At 45.3% G+C, this 23721-nt stretch overlaps 1 protein-coding gene across 4 annotated transcripts in view; it reads left to right on the forward strand.

The window, feature by feature from the left end:
* Nucleotides 1-11463, forward strand: part of PRKCZ (protein kinase C zeta) — a 93313-nt gene extending 81850 nt beyond the window's left edge. For all 4 annotated transcript variants that reach the window (XM_056864920.1, XM_056864921.1, XM_056864918.1 and 1 more), the window contains 6 exons: nucleotides 308-395; nucleotides 1340-1459; nucleotides 2353-2432; nucleotides 3154-3243; nucleotides 8826-8941; nucleotides 11230-11463. In XM_056864920.1, the coding sequence (XP_056720898.1) occupies nucleotides 308-395; nucleotides 1340-1459; nucleotides 2353-2432; nucleotides 3154-3243; nucleotides 8826-8941; nucleotides 11230-11317 (582 nt within the window). In that variant the 3' untranslated portion in view covers nucleotides 11318-11463. The remainder of the gene's footprint in view (nucleotides 1-307; nucleotides 396-1339; nucleotides 1460-2352; nucleotides 2433-3153; nucleotides 3244-8825; nucleotides 8942-11229) is intronic.
* Nucleotides 11464-23721: the final 12258 nt, after the last annotated feature.

Below are 23721 nucleotides of genomic sequence, written 5' to 3' on the forward strand. Positions count from 1 at the left end.
AAGTTGAGGGCAGCAAGAAAAGAGGAAGACCCAACAAGAGATGGACGGACTCAACAAAGGAAGCCACAGCCCTCCATTGGCAAGATCTGAGCAAGGCTGTCAAAGATAGGACATTTTGGAGGACTTTGATTCATAGGGTCGCCATGAGTCGGAAGCGACTTCACACACACATCAGCTTCAGCCAGCTAATGGTATACTTGTAAACATGTTAACTTCTGGATCTCACAAGTGTTGGTGACGCATCCTTCCCCAAAGAGAGAGGCCGTGTTTATCTGACATAACTGAACTGTGTTGGTTGCTCTTGTAGGAGGGATTGGGCCCCGGCGACACTACAAGCACTTTCTGCGGAACGCCAAATTACATTGCTCCAGAGATACTACGAGGAGAAGAGTATGGTGAGTCGGTATATAGAGCATGTAATGATTTAATTGCAGGGACTCATTAAAAATCTAATTTCAAGCTGCTATTGATGTGCTTCCTATTTAGATGCTTGCCGCCATTAAGTTAGAGAACAGATTAGCTGCACAGTTTGTATGTTAAGGGTTTCGCTTTGGGGGGGGGGAGGTTTATTATTGTGTTTTAAAAATGTACTTCGTGATGAACTGCGAGACTGACCCATGCCAGTACTCCATGTCGCTCCGTCGTTATTGCGTGCTTCAGAAGGAATTACGGAAGAATACCTTGTGTCAGTTTTGAAGAACCCTCTGATATCTGGTCATGTGTCTAGGGCCATTGATAGACTGAGCTTGCAAGAACGTGTCTAAGCCTATTCATCTTAGGTTGCCTCCACACAGTCCCCACAGCAATTAATTCCACGGAATTAATTGCACGGAGATAAAGCTCTAATGTTTCGCCAGCCAGCATAATTGTCCATGATATGGCTCTGTTGTTATCTCATCCCTTTTGTATTTATAGCAGAGAGCGTAGATAAAAACTACTGTGCAGGCCAAGCTCGAGTGTCTGAACACGGGAAATTTAGAAATCTGGGGTACATAAACACTGCCAAGCACTACAGTCCACACAGAATTAAGCTTTGCTGTTTGTGTTTGGCTTTATGGCATCTCTGATAATCCTAAAGAGTCCTTGCGTTCTACAAAGTAGACTGCTTTTTCTTCACCCATTTTGAAAGGGCGCTTCACAATAACAAGCACAATAATGCACAGTAACATCCCAAGCATGACTAAATAAGTTCATTAGCATTCCAGTCTGCAAAGCACTCTCGCCATTTTGCTCTGCTGTTTGAAACAGTCTCTCAGCAGATACGAGCAGAAGCAACCATGTGAAATTCAGAAACCTGTCACTTAAGAGGGTATTTCTCAAACGCTGCTCTCCTTCACAGGGTTCAGTGTGGACTGGTGGGCACTCGGTGTCCTAATGTTTGAAATGATGGCAGGAAGGTCTCCCTTTGATATTATTACTGACAATCCAGATATGAATACTGAAGATTACCTCTTCCAAGGTAATTTTTATTATAGGTATTTAGTTCTTCCATCTGTATGATCCATCTGTACACTTTGCCTTCTGAATACTTGTTGAAATTGGGGTGGGGGAAGGAAGGTGATCGTAAGCCGCTTTGAGACTCCTTATAGAGGAGAAAAGCCGGGTATCAAAACCAACTCTTCTCTCTTCTCTGTGAAGAGTGTTGCTGTGTTTTTGGGCCAGTGGAGGTTTCTGTGCAGGCTTCAAAGATCATCCTGCGTAAGCCACAATAGAGCAGTCCAGCTTGAAGACACCAAAGCGTGCTTCAGAGGGATGGAGTCATCCTCCTGCTAGGAGGGGCCGCAGCTGATGATCCAGCAAAAGCTGCCTACAAGGCCCTCATGGTCACAGCTGCTGTGGAATGGTGCTGGATCATCAAACACTCCCAGTGGGGTTTTAAAATGCTCTAAGCATGCCTAGAGGTGCTAGTGGCTTTCCATTTGAGTATGACTATTCAGGAATGCTCTGAGCTTAGCCCTGTAGCAACCATGGGGGGCTATTTCTCTTCTTCTCTCCCATTCCCGGCTCTGCAGTCTCTTGTCTTTGATTCCAGTTTTCTAGATTAAACAAATCCCCCCTCCCACTGACTTCTCTCTCCATCTGGGGCAGCCCTTCCTCTTCCACGGTTTTCCTCTGTCTGGGACACAGCGCTTTCCCCTGATAGCCGCTTTCTGTGGTCTCCTTCTGTCCTTCTAAAAATTGCTTTGTGTCCTGTGTCTATGCTTTTTCATCCAGTTTACACTCCTTCGTTCCCATTTAGAGTTCTCAATTAATTGTCTGCCCAAAGCCTGTTGAATAACAGTAGCAGCACTTTTTAGTATCCCAGCATACCCGAGAATAACTTGTCCTTCCTTAAAAATCTCATTTTAACAGTTATCCTTGAAAAACCAATCCGAATTCCAAGATTCCTTTCCGTCAAGGCCTCTCATGTCTTGAAAGGATTTTTAAATAAGGTAAGTTGTGCAGGTTCCTGTCATAATGTCCATTGTCCACAGTTAAGTCGGGTATTGCTTTTGAAAGATACTCTTGGCAGTTCTTAGAGACACTTAATGAAGAATGTTGTTTTATGGATGTAATTGTCCTCTCCCAATTTCTCGGTACAGGTTGAGTATCCCTTATCCGGACATCCGATATCCAGACTGATCCGAAAACCGGACCTTGTGAGCCAGCATACTGGCATTACTCAAAGGCCCTCAGCGGTGCCATTGATGGTTCAATGTACACAAAATTATTAAAAATATAATTTTAAATTACATTCAGGCTATGTGTATAAAGTATATATAAAACATAAATGAATTTCGTGTTTAGACTTGGGTCCCATCCCCAAGATAACTCATTATGTATATGCAGAAATTCCAAAATATTCCAAAATATGGAATGATCCAAAATACGGACTGCTTCTGGTCCCAGGCTGTCTGGATAAGGGATACTCAACCTGTATTAAAATTCCAAGCAGAATTTGAAATGGTTGATTTCTTAATGTGAAGGATAAGAATGCCAGAATCTTGGAAGGCCTTACTGAGGACTTGTTCTTAACTGTGTTGCTTGGCCTTGGGGTATAACGTTTGTAAGCTACCTTGGGCTAAAATAAGAAAAGCAGGATATAAATATCTGAATTGTGTGTTTGCCTGTCAGCTGCCTTCTAGTAATGGCAAAATTAATTTGCCCCTACAGGATCCCAAAGAAAGGCTTGGGTGCCAACCGCAAACTGGATTTTCTGATATCAAATCACATACGTTCTTTCGCAGTATAGACTGGGATCTGGTAAAGTGGATTACTCCCATTTTGGTTTCACGGTGGTATTTGGGTGTGTGTGTCTTGCAGCGTGTCTACAAGTTGTACTTAGAAACTTACCAAGCTCATTGTCCAAAGCAACTTTTGTGTGAGCATTGAAATAATTGGAGACATGTCTTGTGGATTGCAGGCTCTCACTAAAATAGTTAAGCGGTAGACAGTGGCCTCCAGCCCAACCACAGATGATGAGTGAACAACATTGGTTTCCAGGTTTAGAGGGAATCAAATTTTAACTTCTAAAACTGCAAAGAAACTGGTTCCCCCCCCCCTCCAACCATTTAACTTGTGCCCTCTGTCAACAAGATGCCATTGTAGTGGATAGTTTGTTGTGCTCGGACCAGGGAGAGCTAATTTTTGAATCCCTGCCCCTCTGTGAAGCTCCCCTGGTGATGACCATGGGCCTGTCTCTGTCCCTCACCCTAACCCTACTCCCACATTGTCAGGATGAAATTGCATAAACCCAGGTGCCCCAATTATGCCGTCCTGAGTTCCTTGAAACAACAGGATATAATATTGTCGAAGGCTTTCACGGTCAGAGTTCATTGGTTCTCGTAGGTTATCCGGGCTGTGTAACCGTGGTCTTGGTATAAAATACCAAGACCACGGTTACACAGCCCGGATAACCTACAAGAACCAACAGGATATAATACTGATAAGTAAGTGTCAAATGGTCATTGAGGCATTTGGTTGGTTAATAACAGGAGCAGTGCTGATTTGTTTATTTGTTTGTTTATTTATTTATTTATTTGGGCTTGTATCCCGCCCTAAATCCCCGGCCAAGGCCAGGCTCAGGGTGAGTAACAACAAATCAATACAAGAAATACAAGACCATAAAACATCTTCCATTAAAACTATTAAAACCATACAATATTAATAAATAAAACAAGATGGTGCACATAATTGATAAAACTAAGGCATGATGGCATGTCCCAAGTATTCACTACAGACCGTTTGTCTCTGCATTTTATCTGATCTACGATCTCTGTAAAAAATCGTCTAAAAAAGAGGGAGGGTGTCAGATTAATTTTACAGCATTCAGCCCTTATTTGTTTAAAAAAAAACATGCAGTTAAGGATGCTTCAGAGAGACCAGACCTCCTCTGAGGCAAGGGCATCTTGAGCTGTGCGTGGTTGTCCACGCCCTATCCGGAGAGGCAGGGCCAATTTTGAACTGGGTCATGGGGTGACGTCACATCCTAATGTTTACTAAGCAGACTATGTTTACTGGGTGGTTTGCCATTGCTTTCCCCAGTCGTCTACACTTTACCCCCAGCAAGCTGGGTACTCATTTTACCGACCTCGGAAGGATGGAAGGCTGAGTCAACCTTGAGCTACCTGAAACCGACTTCCATCGGGATCGAACTCGGGTCGTGAGCAGAGCTTTTGACTGAAGTACTGCAGCTTACCACTCTGCACCATGGGGCTTCTGACTTTGGTTGGCCATAAAATCATTATAAACCCAGGAGTCTGGCAAGACAATATAGCGCAAGTCTAGTGAACCCCATCAGGAAGAAGGGGAGACTGTTTGATTATCTGGGTTCTCCAGCAGAATAGTGATCTCCTGTGGCCAAGCTCATCCAAGCTGACCTTGAATGACTGGAACAAGACTTAGGTCTAGTGGCCTGGCTCTGGCCAAGGGTGCGGAGAGACTGTTGGGGGGTGTCAACTCAGCCAGCCATATGACCTTCCTTCGTGACATATGCCCTGTCCTTTGGACCCACATACGGCAGCTCTGGGCAACCTACATCAGTGAAGGTGTATTTGAGTCAATCACTTTTGTAGACTTTAAGCAAAGTTCTAATCTTTCTCGGCCCTTGCCCCGGCCTGGTGGAACAATCTACCAAGTAACATCAGGGCCCCGCGGGACCTAAGTGAGTTCCGCAAGGGCCTGCAAAAAAGAACTGTTCCACCAGGCCTACACCTGAGGGCAGCTTTCATCATTTGCTGGCCTCCCCATCCTCCCCCCAACCGGGCCTGGGGGTCCACTACAGACCAGGCCTGTCTAGTGGCTGCGACTGGAATGAAATGCCATCTTGTTTGATTGTAATATGAAGTATGAGTTTTAAAGTATGTTTTAATGTATGGTGGCCAGCGTGGAGTAGTAATTAAGAGCGGTGGTTTGGAGCGGGGGGAGTCTGATCTGGAGAACCGGGTTTGATTCCCCACTCCTCCACATGAGCGGCGGAGGCTAATCTGGTGAACTGGATTTGTTTCCCCACTCCTGCACATGAAGCCAACTGGGTGACCTTGGGCTAGTCACACTCTCTCAGCCTCACCTACCTCACAGGGTGTCTGTTGTGGGGAGGGAAATGGAAAGTGATTGTAAGCAGGTTTGATTCTCCCTTATGTGGGAGAGAAAAGTCGGCATATAAAAACCAACTTTTCTTCTTCTTCTTTAATCAATGTTTTATTATTATGTTGTGACCTGCTCTGAGCCCGGCTTGCCAGGAATGAGGGCGGGATAAAATTCAACAAATAAATGAAATAAATCTTGCCACTTACTGCATTTAATTATCGAACTTTGTGCCCTCTCAGCCCGAGCTCTCTTTCCCGTAGGAATGCCTGATTCTGAATACCCTTCGCTGTCTCGGTTGCAGCATTAAAATTTGTTCAGGCAGGCGGGGAGGTCATTTATTACCATGTGCTCAAATGGGCATTGTATTTCTGAGATGCCCCCAGTACGGCAGTGCTTTTGGTGTCATCTGCCTTTGGGAAAAACATACTTTCATGTTCAGCAGAAGCAGGCCGCCCCACCCAGGTTTGAGTGCTCCCTTTCGCTGCAGATTATTTAAATATCTACAGATTCATATTTTAAAAGACATAAAAGCAACCTCTGAGACATCATAAAGCCGGCCCACCTCCTACAGCTGGAATGGCTGTAGACTGGTTTTATATCTCTGAAGCATGTCTCAATTGATCTTTCGGTTTAAAAGCCTCCTTCATTTAGTTTTTATTGTGGTTCCTTCACACTCCGTGCCTTTTTCCCCCCTGCCTGAATAATAAAATTAGCATCTTAAAGCATTCTTAAATTTGGGAATCCAGGTAGCTTGCCAGACAGATTGTGGCCAGGCTCCAAAGGAATGTGAAACTAGCTCTCTGGGTCTGAAGAGCGTTTTCAGGGGTGGGGGCTGCGTCTATAACAATCCCCCCCACCCTGCACACGCTGTACAATCAAGGGCTTTTGAAACTGAGGGAGGGTGTTCCAGAGGCAGGGTTTTTGCTTTTGAAACTCCACTGGAGGAGGAGAGAGGTCGGATGTCCAAAGCAGCAAAAGTCAGAAATTCCACTGTGCTCACACAAGCCCCTTGTGTGAGCCGAAAAGGCATGTTGGATCCCAGCCTGTTTGCATAGCCGATGCGCGCGCTGCGGTTAGCAAGATTGGCGGCGCGTTTTTATTATCTACCCCGGCCTTGTTTTGCCCAGCGTGGAGCTTAAAGAAATGTGTTGGCGCACCGTATATTCTGGAGCTGCCTTGATATAAAAAGAGGGAGATTAAGAGCCGTTAATTACTCATTCAGCCATACCGCTGAGTATAAGACCTATTAGGTTGTGTGTTTTTTTCCCTGATGGTTATTTATGTTGGAATTATTTGAGGAACGCAGCCAGTATTTGGTTTGTGGATGTTTATTTGGCTTGGGACGGAGCCCTGTCAATTTGCACATGAATTAATTTCTGTGGGTGTACCTTCTGTCTTGGCCTGCTGGGGCCACCGAGGAAACCGTTTCAGGCTTCCAGAAAGGAAACAGTCCCAATTTCTCAGCTCTGGTGCAGATCCGCTGAACTTGTTTGATGAAGCCTGGCTTTTTTCCCCCCAAAGGCATGGCCAAGCTCCAGAGAACCACTTTAGATATGCTCAAGAGCTCGGGCAAGGCCCGTGGGGGTGGGTGGGTTGTTCAGCTTTAAACAGCAGGCTCCCGGGTTATGATCGCAGATGGCTTCTGAAAGTCCCGTCAGTTTCTAGAGGGGTTTGTCGCGCGGCATGAAAGGCTGCTGCTTGCAGTATGGAATTCCAAAGCTGCCTTTAGGCATTGCAGAACAACCGGCGCTGCCCCTTTTGGATCCAGCTCTATAACTTTCTCAGAAAAAGTAAGACTTTTTTGCTCCGTATGCAATTAATAGTGGTAGGGTATTGGAACGCAGAAAAGGTTCTTACAAAGGCGTTGCAGAAGTCCTAATGTTAGGCCAGGGAAATCAGACTTATTTGGCCAGTACCTTGACCCCATGTCTTGCAACATGTACCATCTGTGTGTGCCGTCAAGTCGCAGCTGACTTATGGTGACCCCGTAGGGTTTTCTAGGCAAGAGAACGTTCAGAGGTGGTTTGGCCATCGCCTGCCTCCTTGAGGGCTGAGAGAGTTCGGAGAGAACTGTCACTGGCCCAAGGTCACCCAGCAGGCTTCATGGGGAGGAGTGGGGAATCGAACCCGGTACTCCAGCCTAGAGTCCGCCGCTGCGAACCACTACACCACACTGTCTCTCACCTCTTGATTAACTCTGGGTTTTAGCTAAGGAAAACTTAAAATGAACAGGGATTCCTTTCCAGGTGAGACATAACAGTGGCATTTACTTGACTTCAGAATGCAGTTCGAGCCGTGCTGAGCCTCTTCGTGTGGCCAACAGTAATGATTTCCTCCAGTCACGCTTGTCATAGGTGGTTTGTCTCACGCATCTCAAAGCAGGATATCTTAATCATTTAGCCGATGCTTGTCAGCATTTACAAGCTTGAAATAAGTCTGTCGGGACACAAATTCCTTCAGCTGTTCTCCCCAACCAGCTAGCAATCCTGTCCATGACATTCTAGGCCTTACTGAAATCAAGCTTCTGAGTTTTGTGTGCTTCGGCAAACACACAGCCTTTTTTGTTTTAGCAAACGTGAGATTACAAGGGGCAGGAGTCAGAGTACTTTGGTAGGAAATTGTCGTAGAAAACAAGGACACGGAGAAGTAATAGACATAAGCAGAGGGAAGAGAAGTGTGGGGCCCCAGACCCACTCCATGACCTGGGGACATCCTGTGTAACATTTATTTATTGGGCCTGCAGCAAAAATTATCAGTATATTCTTGGGCATCTTCTGTATTTAAGACCAGAAATCTGCCACCTTGAGTTGTGTGTTTGTGCAGAATCTCAAGAAGCTGCCTTGTTTGCTGAGTATCGAGGTAGCACACCAGCACGGTGTAGAGCCATGCATGGTGTAGTGGTTAAGAGTGGTGAACTCTTATCTGGAGAACCGGGTTTGATTCCCTAATCCTCCGCATGAGCTGTGGACTCTAATCTGGTGAACCAGGTTGGTTTCCCCACTCCTCCTCATGAAGCCTGCTGGGTGACCTTGGGCTAGTCACAGTTCTCTTAGAGCTCTCTCAGCCTCACCTACCTCACAAGGTGTCTGTTGTGGGGAGAGGAAGAGAAGGAGATTTTAAGCCGGTTTCATTCTCCTTAAAAAGGTAGAGAAAATTGGCATATAACAACCAACTCTTATTATTATTTGTGAGTCTACTAACTGCCTTTTTAATAATCCAATTTATTCCCCTTATCTCCCCCCTCCTCTTCCTTGCAGCTGGAAAAGAAGCAGGCAACCCCCCCATTTCAGCCTCAGATCACAGATGATTATGGTTTGGATAACTTTGATACCCAGTTCACCAGCGAACCTGTACAGCTAACTCCAGATGATGAGTACGGTTCAGTGTTTTTGAATGTCTGCTGTCCAAGCAATGTACATTAATTAAGCAGGGTGTTTTTTTTTCCTGGTTGGATTTTGCACGTGCCAAAGACTTTGCTTTTGAGCCCTTGTGAGCGCAAATAGAGACGTTTTGTTGTGAGATCGTTTTAATAAGGAACGTAGCCAGGTTTGCTTAGTAATTGGAGTTGGAACAAAGAGACAAATCTGCAGGGCTGCTCTTCGGGTAGAGTCATATGCTTCCACTAAGCTCATATATTAATGGCCTCTGGTACTGAAAGATAGTTTCAGGGGGGTGATCATATTGGTTTCACCTAAACCTCACCTAGAGTATTGTGTTCAGTTTTGGGCACCACAATTTAAGAAGGATGTAGGCAATCTGGAACGTGTCCAGAGGAGGGCAACGAAGATGATTGAGGGGACTAGAGACCAAATCCTATGAGAAAAGGTTGAAGGAGCTGGATGTGTTTAGCCTGGAGAGGAGACCACCGAGAGGTGGGATGTTAACCATCTTCAAGTACTTAAAGGGCTGTCATAGAGAGGATGGTGCAGAGTTGTTTTCTGTTGCCGCAGAAGGTTGGACCAGAACCAGTGGGTTGAAATTAAATCAAAAAAGAGTTTCTGGCTAAACATTAGGAAGAACTTCCTGACAGAGCAGTTCCTCAGTGGTACAGTCTTCCTTGGGAGGTGGTGGGCTCTCCTTCCCTGGAGGTTTTTAAGCAGAGGCTAGAGGGCTGTCTGTCAGCAGGGCTGATTCTGTGACCTTAGGCAGATCATGAGAAGGCGGGCAAGAAGGTTTATGTCAGTGCTTGGCTCTCGTGGCCCTTTCTTGCATGCCCAGGATAGTGCCGATCACCACTTTGGAGTCAGGAAGCAATTTTCCTCGAGGCTAAATTGGCCAGGGATCCTGGAGGTTTTTTTTGTTTTTTTTGCCATCTTCTGGGCATGGAGTAGGGGTCACTGGGGGTGTGAGGGGGAGGTAGTTGTGCATTTCCTGCATTGTGCAGGGGGTTGGACTAGATGACCCTGGTGGTCCCCTCCAACTATGGGATTCTAGGATTCTAAGATCTAAGTCCAGTAGTACCTTAAAGGCCGAAAAGAATTCCAGGGCATAACGTTTCGAGAGTCAATGCTCCCCTTTTCAAAGGGACTCGAATCTGTCTGCTCTAAGTTCACCTAGTATGAATTTGGGACCCAAAACTGAGTCCCATCTCTTGCAAGCGGAAAGCGCTTTGCTGGGAGGAGGCTTGATTGCAAATTTGGGTTTGCCTCTGCATAGACCCTGGAGATCTCGTTGGTCCTTAAGGTTCTACTGGACTCTACTCTTGCTCTCCCAGGAAGGAAGCCGGTCTCTGTCTCTTCCTTGCATCCTTTCATGCAGCTTGCTTGGCAGTCTTAAGAATGAGACTGAGGGGGAGGCACTGTGGCTCCGTGGCAGAGCTTCTGCTTGGCATGCAGAAGGTCTCATGTTCAATCCCCAGCATCTCCAGTTGAAAGGGTCAGGTAGGAGGTGATGTGAAAGATCTCCACCTGAGACCCTGGAGAGCCACTGCCAGCCTTAGTGATGGTCTGATTCGATATAAGGCAGCTTCATGTGTTCAGCATGTATTTGTACACTCGTTTCTTGCATGTTAGCCCTGTATGATAGATTAGCCATGATCCAAAGGACCGTGTAATATATTAGGGCATTTCAGCCCCTCACCTTTCTCCTGTAAACCACTGAGCCGCTTGAGAAGATGTTTCTAAAGGCGAGCAGCAGTTCTTCTCGAGGAGCGTTGTGTCGTAAAGGGCTGGTGCTGGAGAAAAAAACTTGGCTATTGCTTTGTGTTGCTTGGAAAGGCCTCAGTGCGTATGGGGGGAGCGCATGCATGCATGTGTTTGGATCCCAGCCTAGGTGTGTATTGTACAAACTTATGCATGCAAAATAAACAAACTAACAAACCCTGAATAACTGCAAGAGAGCCAGCATGGTGTAGTGGTTTGGAGCGTTGGAGTCTGATGTGGAGAACCGGGTTTGATGCCCCACTCCTCCACATGAGCAGCGGAGGCTAATCTGGTGAACTGGATTTGTTTCCCTACTCCTGTACATGAAGCCAGCTGGGTGACCTTGGGCAAGTCACAGCTCTCTTTGAGCTCTCTCAGCCCCACCTACCTCACAGGATGACTGTTGTGGGGAGGGGCAGGGAAGGTGATTGTAAGCTGGTTTGAATCTCCCTTAAGTGGTAGAGTAAGTTGGCACATAAAAACCAACTCTTCTTCTAATACGAGTGTGTTCTGTTTTCAGAGACGTAATAAAAAGAATAGACCAGTCGGAGTTTGAAGGATTTGAATATATTAATCCATTGTTGCTGTCAACTGAGGAAACGGTATGAGAGAAACTGCATCGGCACCGAGGACAAACGATGTGAATGAACTTTTACATTTAATCCTTAACAACAAGTATCTGCATGCGAGGCTGGGGGGAAACTGTAAGGTTTTTGAACGGAGACCAATGACGACAATTGCTGCTGAAAACTCAAAAAAAAGAAAAGAACATTATTATTATTATTTTTGGTGGGTGTCTTCCTCTGATTTTTTTTTTTTTTAAGAGTTTGAGGCACTAACTGACATAACCGGCTTCACGAAGAAATCTGCATTTCGTGCCTGCTTCATGAAGGATCAGTGGTTCATTGCATCCTTGGGGAGGGGGAAAAAAAGAGAGATTCCAAACCACATTCGAAGCCGTGTGCTTTCGATGGACGTTTGATGCGGACGAGCTACTAGAACAGTGTGTAACATCTCGAAGAATAAAAACGTTAGTAGTGTTGAAGCTTACTTTAGATGCCTTTTTTTCCACAAGTGGTACCTATCTTAAATGTGTCAGTTTTATAAATATATATAAATATATATATATAATGTGATAATATATATATATATAAAGAAATTAAAAAGGAGTTGTGTTTTATTAGCAATTAAAACAAATTTGGGTACAGAATTTAAGTGCCTAAATGGATTAAAGTACGTGAGAAATATTCCATATTTGGAACACTTGATAACCCTGGTAAGTTCTGGTTATTTAAGTTTTTTAAAAAAGTATTTTACACACGGAACATACAAATAACAGCTGCTATCTTCATGCTAACATCTCCATAGAACTCTTAGAAGGGGCAGAGGTCTCAGCAATAACAATTCTAAAATACCGTTTATCAATTATATAACACCTAGATTATACTTAATGTGGGAGGGGGGAAATTACCAAATCTTTCAGAAAAATTTAAATTTGCACACGGTGGATTACTGAAAAATACTTGAGCAGTGCCTACAATGTCTTGTGTTGTATACTAGATTTTTGGAGAAAAAATATTTTTATCAATGCAATATTCAAAAGGAACAATGGAAACGTAATGGATCGTAGCCTTAAAGTTTAAAAAACTAATTCTACAGTATCCATCAACATATTGCATTTTTTTCTGATAAAGCACACCTCCTACTTTAAACTATCTCCTTTGAAATGTTCTGCATGTGCCATTGACGAGTTCTCCCAGAGAACATCTCAGCGAAGGCCACATGTGTCCAAGCAGTAACTTAATGAAGGAGAAAATGAACAGATATGAGTATTGTATAAGGATGAGAAACGTCCCTATCCCCTTTGCAAACTGCAGAGTCTTGTGTCAGGTTAACGGCGTGTCCGCTCTGGAAATAACCGCGATTCGTTTTTTTGAGAAAAAGCGTGCATTGCTGTTAAAGAAAAAAACCTTTCAGAATCCTATAACAATATATCAGCCTCTTTATGGATGAAGGCGGAAGGCAGTATTTCATTTTTGGTAGGTTTTTGTTCCAACTCCGTTGGGTAGCTTGAGGTTCTTGGAGCAGGGGGTGTTCTGCAGAAAGGAGAGAAAACCCTGTGTGCCATGACCTCTCCCCTCAGTTGGGTGTACAACGCAAGATGACTTGCAAGGGTTTTCACTTTGCTTTTATTGTATAGGTTTCTCAGGGTGCAGCATTCCATTAGGTGCTGAACACAACCTCTCAGTTGCATTCAAGTCCATGAGGTGCTAGGATAAGACTGCCAAATCATGGTACTGAAAACCTCAAGAAACCCATCAGTTGAGACTACCCTTTGTATATCCCTCACCCCAGCCACAATTAACGCACACCTGTGACGATTTATTGTTTTTAATTAAGTACAATACATTCAAGCCAGCACTAAATAAAAGTTCAGTTGGAAGTAACTTGCCCAGATGCCTGGGGGTTGAGATAACCAAGGTTTGGCAGTTTCACTTGCCCTCACCACTCTGACAACTTAGGGTCTTTGTTTGGGTTATGCATGCTGTTTCCGATGGTCATAGGTCGCCTCGCTTTCCCCACGTTTTCAAATTCGAGATAAACAGGTTCCCCGAAACACGGAAAACTGGATGCCATTTCCGACCGTCAGAGGTCGCCTTGCTCTCCCGTGCGACCTCTGACGGTCGGAAATGGCATCCAGTTTCCGACCATCAGAGGTCGCCTCGCTCTCCCCCACACTTCCCTCGGTTTTGAGGGACTTATTTTATCTCAAATTTGAAAATGCGGAGGGGGGGGAAGCGAAGCGACCTCTGACGGTTGGAAATGGCACGCACAATCCGAACAAAGACCCGGAGTCATCAGAGGGGTGACGGCGAGTGAAACAGCCATGCATTAAAGACCCAGGTTACCTAGCTAAAAGAGAATCCCATTTCCCTTTCAAAAGAAGCATGAGGCTTGTTGTTTTTTGAAAGACCATTCCCCTCCTTCTCTGAATTTTCAGTGTATCCTGAAATGTTCTGTGTCCGTATCTTGGTTTTACAACAGCTGGTTTCTGCATGGCAGGGTGACACCCTATGATGCGGTTCGGGGCAAAGGGGACGGGCAAAATGCTGAGGGTTTCTTGCCCTAAACTTCAGTCAGAACACTACGGTAGGGCAAGTGGGTGAATACCACACTTGCTCCTCAAATTATAATAAAGCGAGTCCTTGATTTACTTACAAATTTAAGGAATTTACAATGTTGCTGTGTTGCCAAATATGTTGCTGGTTACAAGTTAGTTGCTCATGTGCAAGTGTATAACTAATGTTCAATCACGATGAAGGGGAAATTTTTTATATGAAGTACTTGTTTTATAAATTAAAGGAAAAAAATTGAAGGATGTAATTACATGTGTGGTTTAAAGAAAATCCTAATATATTGCAAAATGGATCTGGTAATGATATAACTGTCTTAGGTATGTAAATGAAATGTAAATGAAAACTCTAGCTAATTTAATGATTGTAAAACAGTAAAATATGTTCTTGTAGTTTTGTATAATTAACTAGTTGAGATCTTTTGGCCAGTTTTATTTGTGCAGAAGATGGTATACTAACCCATAAACAGCTAAGATCCATTTATATTCTTGCACATCTATTAAAGACTTTAATGAAAAAGCTTAGGCTGTTGTTGTTTCACTAAGCAGAAATGTTAGCAATATAATTGACATTGAGTTGAAGTATTGATTAAAGGTAAAGGTCCCCTGTGCAAGCACCAGGTCATTCCTGACCCATAGGGTGACATCACATCCCGATGTTTACTAGGCAGACTATGTTTTACGGGGTGGTTTGCCAGTGCCTACCCCAGTCATCTTCCCTTTACCCCCAGCAAGCTGGGTGTTCATTTTACTGACCTCGGAAGGATGGAAGGATGAGCCAACCTGAGCCGGCTACCTGAAACCAACTTCCACCGGGATCGAACTCAGGCCGTGAGCAGAGCTTGGACTGCAGCACTGCAGCTTACCACTCTGCGCCACGGGGCTCCTGTTAAGTATTGATTAGTCACATTTTTTTAAATTTAAGCCTAGTTTGGAGCAGTGGACTCTGATCTGGAGAACCGGGTTTGATTCTCCACTCCTCCACATGAGCAGCGGAGGCTAATCTGGTGAACTGGATTTGTTTCCCCACTCCTCCACATGAAGCCAGCTGGGTGACCTTGGACTAATCACATCTCTGCTAGAGCTCTCGCAGCCCCACCTACCTCACAGGGTGTCTGTTGTGGGGAGGGGAAGGTGATTGTAAGCCGGTTTGCTTCTTACTTGAGTTGATTTTTATATGCCGACTTTCTCTACCACTTTTCTTCTATTTACTCAAGAGTTAGTGTTGTTGGTGCTTGGGTTCACCGCATTTGATGTTTTTACATATAGGTCAGGCCTCTTCTTAAGCTAGAAAATGTGTATGCATTTTGGACTTTTGTGGCCTTATCTTAAAACACGATTTGCTGTATTGCTAAGAGCAAAATGATTCTTGTTGTTTCAGTAGTAACAGGTTTGGTCAGTGTCATTACCAAGTGTTCGTGCAAGAATGCTGAACTTACTCAGGTGTTTGTGGAGCTATATGTTAAATTTAGGGTTTCTTTAGAAATGCAGTTCATAAGACAATAAAGGAATGCTCTGAATAAACACATGGAGATGGTAGGAGAGGCAGTTCTAACCACCTTTTATTTAAGGTTTCTTTTAAAACACATATTGGACGCATACAATTTGAAAAAGTTTTCCAGTCAGTTTATTCCATCCACTGAAGTAGATGAAAAAGTCATGTTGCCTTGAATGATTCTTTAATTCTATAAAGTTTCATTAAACTATCGGACCTTTCGAAACATTCTTCAGTAATATTTTAGTTTGTGTGCAAGGATGTAATATAACCGTATGTGCATCTAGATTCTTCTGGTTCTCCCACCAATATTCTCCAAATAGTCTTATCACAAAATCAGGACGCAAACGGGGTTTTTATAGCATAATGGAAGATTAATTAGGAGTCCCCCTTAAACGTCTACTTTTCTCATTAATCACAGTAATGGGGTATAGCTGTGACACTTTCTAAATTCCTTTCTCAACACTGCCTGTTTCCCAGGTGACTTCTTGATTCTTCATTCTTGCCGGGTTACCAAATCACATCTTCTGTACTTTCAGACAAGCATTTAGCAAGATGACTATCACGGTCCAGCTGGGATAATCTGGAAAGCAGCACAAAAGTATCAGATGCGCAAAATGAAATTAGCTCCAAACTGGCAAAATAGCAGCAGACCATGAGTTTTGCTTTTCTAGGTAATCAGTAACATGCATCTCCAATCATTCTTGGATTGGGGGGGGGATCTGTGGCCCCCTATGCTGGATACAAAACCTTGGTCAGAGAGCACTTTCTTGAGCACAGTTTCTAACTTACTTATTTTTGAATTTGGATGCTCTAATGTTATTGAGGTCTTCATTAATGCTGACTGGGTTATGCTGAGGGAGATTCTTGTGTTTTTTGCAAGTCACGCAAAAAGGCACATAGGCTTTCCGCTCTTATGGCCAAACTGTGTAAACATCACATTTATTACAAGGCTTAACTCTGACATATAATAATATATGCAGAGATGGCGTGTTTGGATTTCATGCTCTAATGAAAATGAATTCCAGAATGATATAGCAACTACTTACGTTCCAGTGAAGTGGATCTGACACATAGGACAGCGGTCAAGACTTGAGATGTCTTCATTCTGACATCCTGGTTTCTGCTGAAGGCCACCGAGGCTGGAAGTAACGGGTCTTCCTTGTGAAGGTAATAGCGATGTGGTCCTGTTTTGTGTCAGGGTATCATAGGATGCTCTTTCCTTTCCACTTTCTCTCATCCTTTTCTGTTCGCTTTGTGTAGAAGTCTTTCCCCAAAGCTCTCGCAAGCCGAACTTCTGCTGCAAGGCTGCTGGTGCGAAAGACCTGGGTGAGTTCTGACGGAGAGCGCGCGGAGATTTTTTAACCTTCTTCCCCCAATCCTTCGAGGAATGTCCTGTGCCGTGCCTCGTTTTTGATCCTTCAGCAGTGTACTCATCGGCTATGAGGGGCTTCTCCTCGGGAATAGGAGAAACGGGCTTGGATTGCTCATCTTTGTTAATTTTTTGTTCTACTACACCGGTAGTTGGGGTCTCCGAGTTTTGATGAATCCTGTGATCAATCATTTTAACGTCTCTGTGGTAAAGCGGAAAGGGCTCCCATTGAAATGGTTCCAAACCAACATTAAATGTTTCTGGCTTTGGCTGAGGACTGGTAGTTTGAGAGCTCTGCAATACAAACAAAAGGCAAGTTATCCTAAATGTAAATTTGCTAGCTTCTCAAGTAGCATTTTAAGCATTTAAAAATAGGAGCTGCCCAGTTATGATAGATACAGGCCTAGTTTATCAGAAGAAGAAGAGTTGGTTTTTATGTGCTGACTTTCTCTACCACTTAAGGAAGTATCAAACTGGCTTACAGTCGCCTTCCCTTCCCTGCCCCACAACAGACACCCTGTGAGGTAGGTGGGGCTGAGAGAGCTCTAACAGAGCTGTGACTAGCCCAAGGTCACCCAGCAGGCTTCATGTGCAGGAGTGGGGAAGCCAACCCGGTTCACCAGATTAGACTCCGCCGCTCATGTAGAGGAGTCAAACCCAGTTCTCCAGATTAGAGTCTGCTGCTCTTAACCACTACACTACGCTGGCTCTCCATAAGCACTGTCAACAGAAGATACTTTCTCCCACTCTGTTTAATTTCTGTTTGGGAAGCTAGAGAGAGCATATTAAGAGGAGAGGGGGAAACCTCCCTTTAAACTTAGTGTATGAATTTCAATTACCTCCCCACTGGAGATTACTGTGTGTCTGAGCAAAGACTTCGTTTTTTTAAAGACTGTTTCGAGAGCATTTTCTAGATGCTCTTACCTTTGTAAGAAACTCTGGAAGCCTGGCCACGTTGTCTAAGTTTGAGCGGCTCATCTGGGGGCCTGCAGCCTTGAGCAATGCCAGCCACGTTCTGTCGGCCTCGTTTAAGCCTTGCGCTTCAAACCAGCCCGAGCTGCTCCCCTCCGTCCTGCAAAATAAAGAGCTCTGGCGAATGCCATCACACCCTATCTACTGTCATCTTGTCAGTCAAATGTCGCGCTTTCGAATATCGCCTCACTCTAACCGTCAAACGTTGGCAAAGGGGGTACTTATTGTTGAAAAAATGCCTGCTTGCAAAGCAATCGTATGTGCTGCCGATTGACGTTGCCTTTTCGGGGGGGGGGGAAGGTGGGAAATTCTTTTCACCAATCTTGCCTCTTGCAGCTAGTTTAACTCTCCTCTTTATAGGGCATTTTCCGCTGTGCAAAACATATCACCGTCGAAAATATAAAATACAAACTTTTCACTGTGTAAAAACAAGATAAAGACTTGGGCAAAAAGTTAGATGAGGCAGTTTTGAACAATAAATATAATTCCGCTCAGCTACTTAATTACTAGTGTGCCAATATTAATTTACACTAACCAGTCCTCTGTTGGCACAGATTGGGTGACCCACAGTTTACGGGTCTGGACATAACACCACTCCTTGTTCTTTGTGTATCACTAGCGTGTTCCTACAATCCCATTAATCTGTATTAACATACTTCTGCTGTCTCCTATTCCTGATGCTTTCCTGTAAAGCAGATAGTCTCTCCCAGTCCCCTTGTCTATGTTCAAAGTAGTCTAAGCAATACCTGGCATCCTTATGACACAACCCCTTCTCCACTTAAGTAATTATGGTGGTCAGAGATCTCATAAGCGATAACTTCCTCAATCCCGATGGGTAGTCGTGTTTGTCTATAGCAGTAGAAAAGAACAGGAGTCCAGTGGCACCTTAAAGACTTACAAAATTTCTAGCAGGGTATGAGCTTTTGTGAGTCACAGCTCACTTCTTCAGGGTATCTGAAGAAGTGAGCTTAGACTCACAAAAGTTCATACCCTGCCAGAACTTTTGTTAGTCTTTAAGGTGCCACTGGACTCTTGCTCTTTTCTACCGCTATGTATTGGTTTAATGAACAACAGGGCTAGTTGTTTTAAAATGGGGGGGGGGATATTCAAGGCTTATCAGCTGCCTCCAGCTTGTTATTAGAAGGGGCAGCAGAGGTACATTAAAACATGGTACACAGCTATGCTGTTTGCTTGCAACGGCGATCAAGAGTGCTAACCCCAGGGGTGCCAACCTTCAGGTACTAGCTGGAGATTTCCTGCTGTTACAACTGATCTCCAGGTGACAGAGATCAGTTCACCTGGAGAAAATGGCCACTTTGGCAATTGGACTCGATGGCATTGAAGTCCCTCCCATCCCCAAACCCCGCCCTCCTCAGGCTCCACCCCAAAAATCTCCAGGTATTTCCCAACCTTGAGCTTGCATCCCTAGCTAACCCCAGCCCCAATTTTGCATTGAGAGCAGCGTTGCCAACCTCTAAGTGGCACCTGGAGATCTCCTATTACAACTGATCTCCAGGTGACCCATATCAGTTCCCTTGGAGAAAATGGCCACTTTGGAGAGCGGACTCTGGCATTATACCCTGCTGGGATCCCTCCCCGGGCTCCCTCTCCTTCAGGTATTTGCCAACCCAGAGTCGGCAGCTCTCATGGAGGGTCACTCCAGGCCTCTACCAGCTGGTACAGGCCACAAGCACACATGTGTGACATGGCTGATTGGGCTTATTTTGTTTTTAACTTGGCAAAAGACCTAGATAGCTAGGGTTGCCAACTCCGGGCTGGAAATTTAGGGGTGGAGCCTGAGGAGAGCAAGGTTTGGACGGGGAGAGACTTCAATGCCATAGAGTCCAATTGCCAAAGCAGAGTGGAGATGCCAGAGATTGAAACTGGGACATTCTGCATGCCAAGCAGATGCTCTACCGCTTAGCCACGGCCCTTCCCTAAAAAGAAGCTGCCTTATACTGAATCAGGCCCTTGGTCCATCAAAGTCAGTATTGTCTACTCAGACCGGCAGCGGCTCTCCAGGGACTCAGGCAGAAAAGGGTCTTTCACATCACCTACCTGCCTAGTCCCTTTAACTGGAGATGCCGAGGATTGAACCTGGGACCTTTTTAGGGTTGCCAGGTCCCTCTTCACCATCGGTGGGAGGTTTTTGGGCTGGAGCCTGGGGAGGGAGGGGTTTGGGGAGGGGAGGGACTTCAATGCTATAGAGTCCAATTGCCAAAGCGGCCATTTTCTCCAGGGGAACTGATCTCTATTCACTGGAGATCAGCTGTAATAGCGGGAGATCTCCAGCTACTACCTGGAGATTGCATAAAAAAGACACCTCTGTGTAAATACAGAACGTTAGGAAACAAACACAGGGGCAAATGTATATAACACTTTGTTATATACATTCGCTCCTGTGTGTGTTATATACATTCGCTCCTGTGTTTGTTTCCTAAAGTACCTGGAGGTTGGCAACCCCAGACCTTCTGCATGCCAAGCAGATGCCCTACCACTGAGCCACAGCTCCTCCCCAAAGTCAGTACTGCCTACCCAGACCGACAGCGGCTCTCCAGGGTCTCAGGCAGGGGTCTTTCACATCACCTACTTGCCTGGTTCCTTTAACTGGAGATGCCATAGAGTCCAATGGCCGAAGCGGTCATTTTTTCTCCAGGCGAACTGATCTCTGCCAGCTGGAGACCACTTGTAAGAGCACACCTCCAAAAAAAGGCCAGCAATTATGACCTTGACAAGAAAAAATACTTGCATTACACAGTAGTAGAAAAGAGCAAAAGTCCAGTAGCACTTTAAAGACTCAAAAATATTTTCTGGCAGGGTATGAGCTTTCGTGAGCCACAGCTCACTTCTTCAGATATCTGGCAGGGTATGAGCTTTCGTGAGCCACAGCTCACTTCTTCAGATATCTGAAGAAGTGAGCTGTGGCTCACGAAAGCTCATACCCTGCCAGAAAATACTTTTGTTAGTCTTTCAGGTGCTACTGGACTCTTGCCCTTTTCTACTACTGCAGACAGACTCACACGGCTACCCACTGTGAATTATCTTGGAGAAAAGGGATGCTTTGGAGGGTGGGCTTTATGATGTTGGTCCATGCGGAGGTCTCTTCCTTCTAGGGATGCCAGCCTCCAGGTGGGACCTGGGGATCCCCTGGAGTTATAGCTCATCTCCAGACTACACAGATCAGTTCCCTTGGAGAAAAGTAGAAAAGGGCGAGAGTCCAGTAGCCCCTTAAAGACTCACAAAAATATTTTCTGGCAGGGTATGAGCTTTCGTGAGACACAGCTCACTTCTTCAGATCATCTGAAGAAGTGAGCTGTGGCTCACGAAAGCTCATACCCTGCCAGAAAATACTTTTGTTAGTCTTTCAGGTGCTACTGGACTCTTGCCCTTTTCTACTACTGCAGACAGACTCACACGGCTACCCACTGTGAATTATCTTGGAGAAAAGGGATGCTTTGGAGGGTGGGCTTTATGATGTTGGTCCATGCGGAGGTCTCTTCCTTCTAGGGATGCCAGCCTCCAGGTGGGACCTGGGGATCCCCTGGAGTTATAGCTCATCTCCAGACTACACAGATCAGTTCCCTTGGAGAAAAGTAGAAAAGGGCGAGAGTCCAGTAGCCCCTTAAAGACTCACAAAAATATTTTCTGGCAGGGTATGAGCTTTCGTGAGACACAGCTCACTTCTTCAGATCATCTGAAGAAGTGAGCTGTGGCTCACGAAAGCTCATACCCTGCCAGAAAATACTTTTGTTAGTCTTTAAGGTGCTACTGGACTCTTGCCCTTTTCTACTACTGCAGACAGACTCACACGGCTACCCACTGTGAATTATCTTGGAGAAAAGGGATGCTTTGGAGGGTGGGCTTTATGATGTTGGTCCATACGGAGGTCCCTTCCTTCTAGGGATGCCAGCCTCCAGGTGGGACCTGGGGATCCCCTGGAGTTATAGCTCATCTCCAGACTACACAGATCAGTTCCCTTGGAGAAAAGTAGAAAAGGGCGAGAGTCCAAGTAGCCCCTGAAAGACTCACAAAAATATTTTCTGGCAAGGTATGAGCTTTCGTGAGACACAGCTCACTTCTTCAGATGATCCGAAGAAGTGAGCTGTGGCTCACGAAAGCTCATACCCTGCCAGGAAATATTTTTGTGAGTCTTTCAGGGGCTACTTGGACTCTCGCCCTTTTCTACTACTGCAGACAGACTCACACTGTGAACGATCTTGCATTACACAGGTCTCTTTGCTTTTTGCAGTCCTCCATTGTCAGAGCGCCAGCCTTCATTTGGATGACCGCCTGGGGTGGGGGGTTGGCAACCCCTACACAAGAGAGCTGCATTCGCTCCCAGCCTAACCCAAAGCAGCAACGGCCTAAGGCAACCCAGAAAGCAAACCCCCCCCCCCCCGAAAGGGAGGCTCTGCCTGCTCCCCCAAGGCCGCCCCCCTTTCCCTCCTGGGGCTCACCGGGCTGGCGGAGGGAGGCCGGCCTGGCTGCACGCCGCAGGCTCCGCGGGCTTCTTGCGCTTCAGGCGGAGTTTGCTGCTGCTGCAGCCGCCGCCGCCGCCCGGGAGACGCTGCTCGCCGGCCATGGCAGGCAGGCAGGGAGGAAGCAAGCAAGCAAGCAAGCAAGGGGAAGCGGGACCTCGGATTGGCTGCTCCCCGGGGCGCAGAGCGGTCGGCTGCAGTACTGCAGTCCAAGCTCTGCTCACGACCTGAGTTCGATCCCAATGGAGGTGGGTTTCAGGCAGCCGGCTCAAGGTGGGCTCAGCCTTCCATCCTTCCGAGGTCGGTGAAATGAGGACCCAGCTTGCTGGGGGTCAAGGGAAGGAGGCTGGGGAAAGGCGCTGGCAAACCACCCCGCAAACAAAGGCTGTGACCGCACTTTGTTTTCCCAGCGATGTCTCCAGAGTTTGGAAATGTTATAAAAAAAGTCGCTTTAAAAGGGTTTTTGGATACCGCACTAGGTATTCCCAGCGATGTATCAAGAGTTTGGAAATGTTATAAAAAAGTTGCTTTAAAAGGGTTTTTGGATACCGCACTTTGTATTCCCAGTGATGCATTAAGAGTTTGGAAATGTTATAAAAAAAGTCGCTTTAAAGGGGTTTTTGGATACCGCACTTTGCATTCCCAGCGATGTATCAAGAGTTTGGAAACGTTATAAAAAAAGTCGCTTTAAAAGGGTTTTTGGATACCGCACTTTGCATTCCCAGCGATGTATCAAGAGTTTGGAAATGTTATTAAAAAAGTCACTTTAAAAGGGTTTTTGGATACCGCACTTTCTATTCCCAGCGATGTATCAAGAGTTTGGAAATGTTATTAAAAAGTTGCTTTAAAAGGGTTTTTGGATACCGCACTTTGTATTCCCAGCGATGTATCAAGAGTTTGGAAACATTATAAAAAAAGTCGCTTTAAAAGGGTTTTTGGATACCGCACTAGGTATTCCCAGCGATGTATCAAGAGTTTGGAAATGTTATAAAAAACGTCGCTTTAAAAGGGATTCTGGATACCGCACTTTGTATTCCCAGCAATGTATTAAGAGTTTGGAAATGTTATAAAAAACATCGCTTTAAAAGGGTTTTTGGATGCCACGGCTAAAAAATGGTTGGAAGACGTCTTCACAGCTAAAGGTGACAAAGTGCGAACAATATTTTTTATAACAGTTTCAAACTCTTAATACATCGGTGGGAATACATAGAAAGTGCGGACCGTATTTTTTATAACATTTTCAGACTCTTAATACATCGCTGGGAATACCCAGTGCGGTAACAGCCAAAATCGGAAGGGGGCCACGGTCGGAAAAAGGTTGAGAACCACTGATCTAGAGGGCGGCAAATCCAAGGCAAAACCTCCCGTGCATTTTCGCCCTTAGTAACAAAACCATAATTCGTATTGGTTAGCACCGCTCTAAATAATTACGACCAATTCTGCCCGTTTGTACATGCATACATGTGCAGCGAACATAAGAACATAAGAAAAGCCCTGCTGGATCAGACCCAGGCCCATCAAGTCCAGCAGTCTGTTCACACAGTGGTCATCCAGGTGCCTCT

The sequence above is a fragment of the Euleptes europaea genome, chromosome 19 (genome assembly GCF_029931775.1).
Source record: "Euleptes europaea isolate rEulEur1 chromosome 19, rEulEur1.hap1, whole genome shotgun sequence".
Taxonomy (NCBI): Eukaryota; Metazoa; Chordata; class Lepidosauria; order Squamata; family Sphaerodactylidae; genus Euleptes; species Euleptes europaea.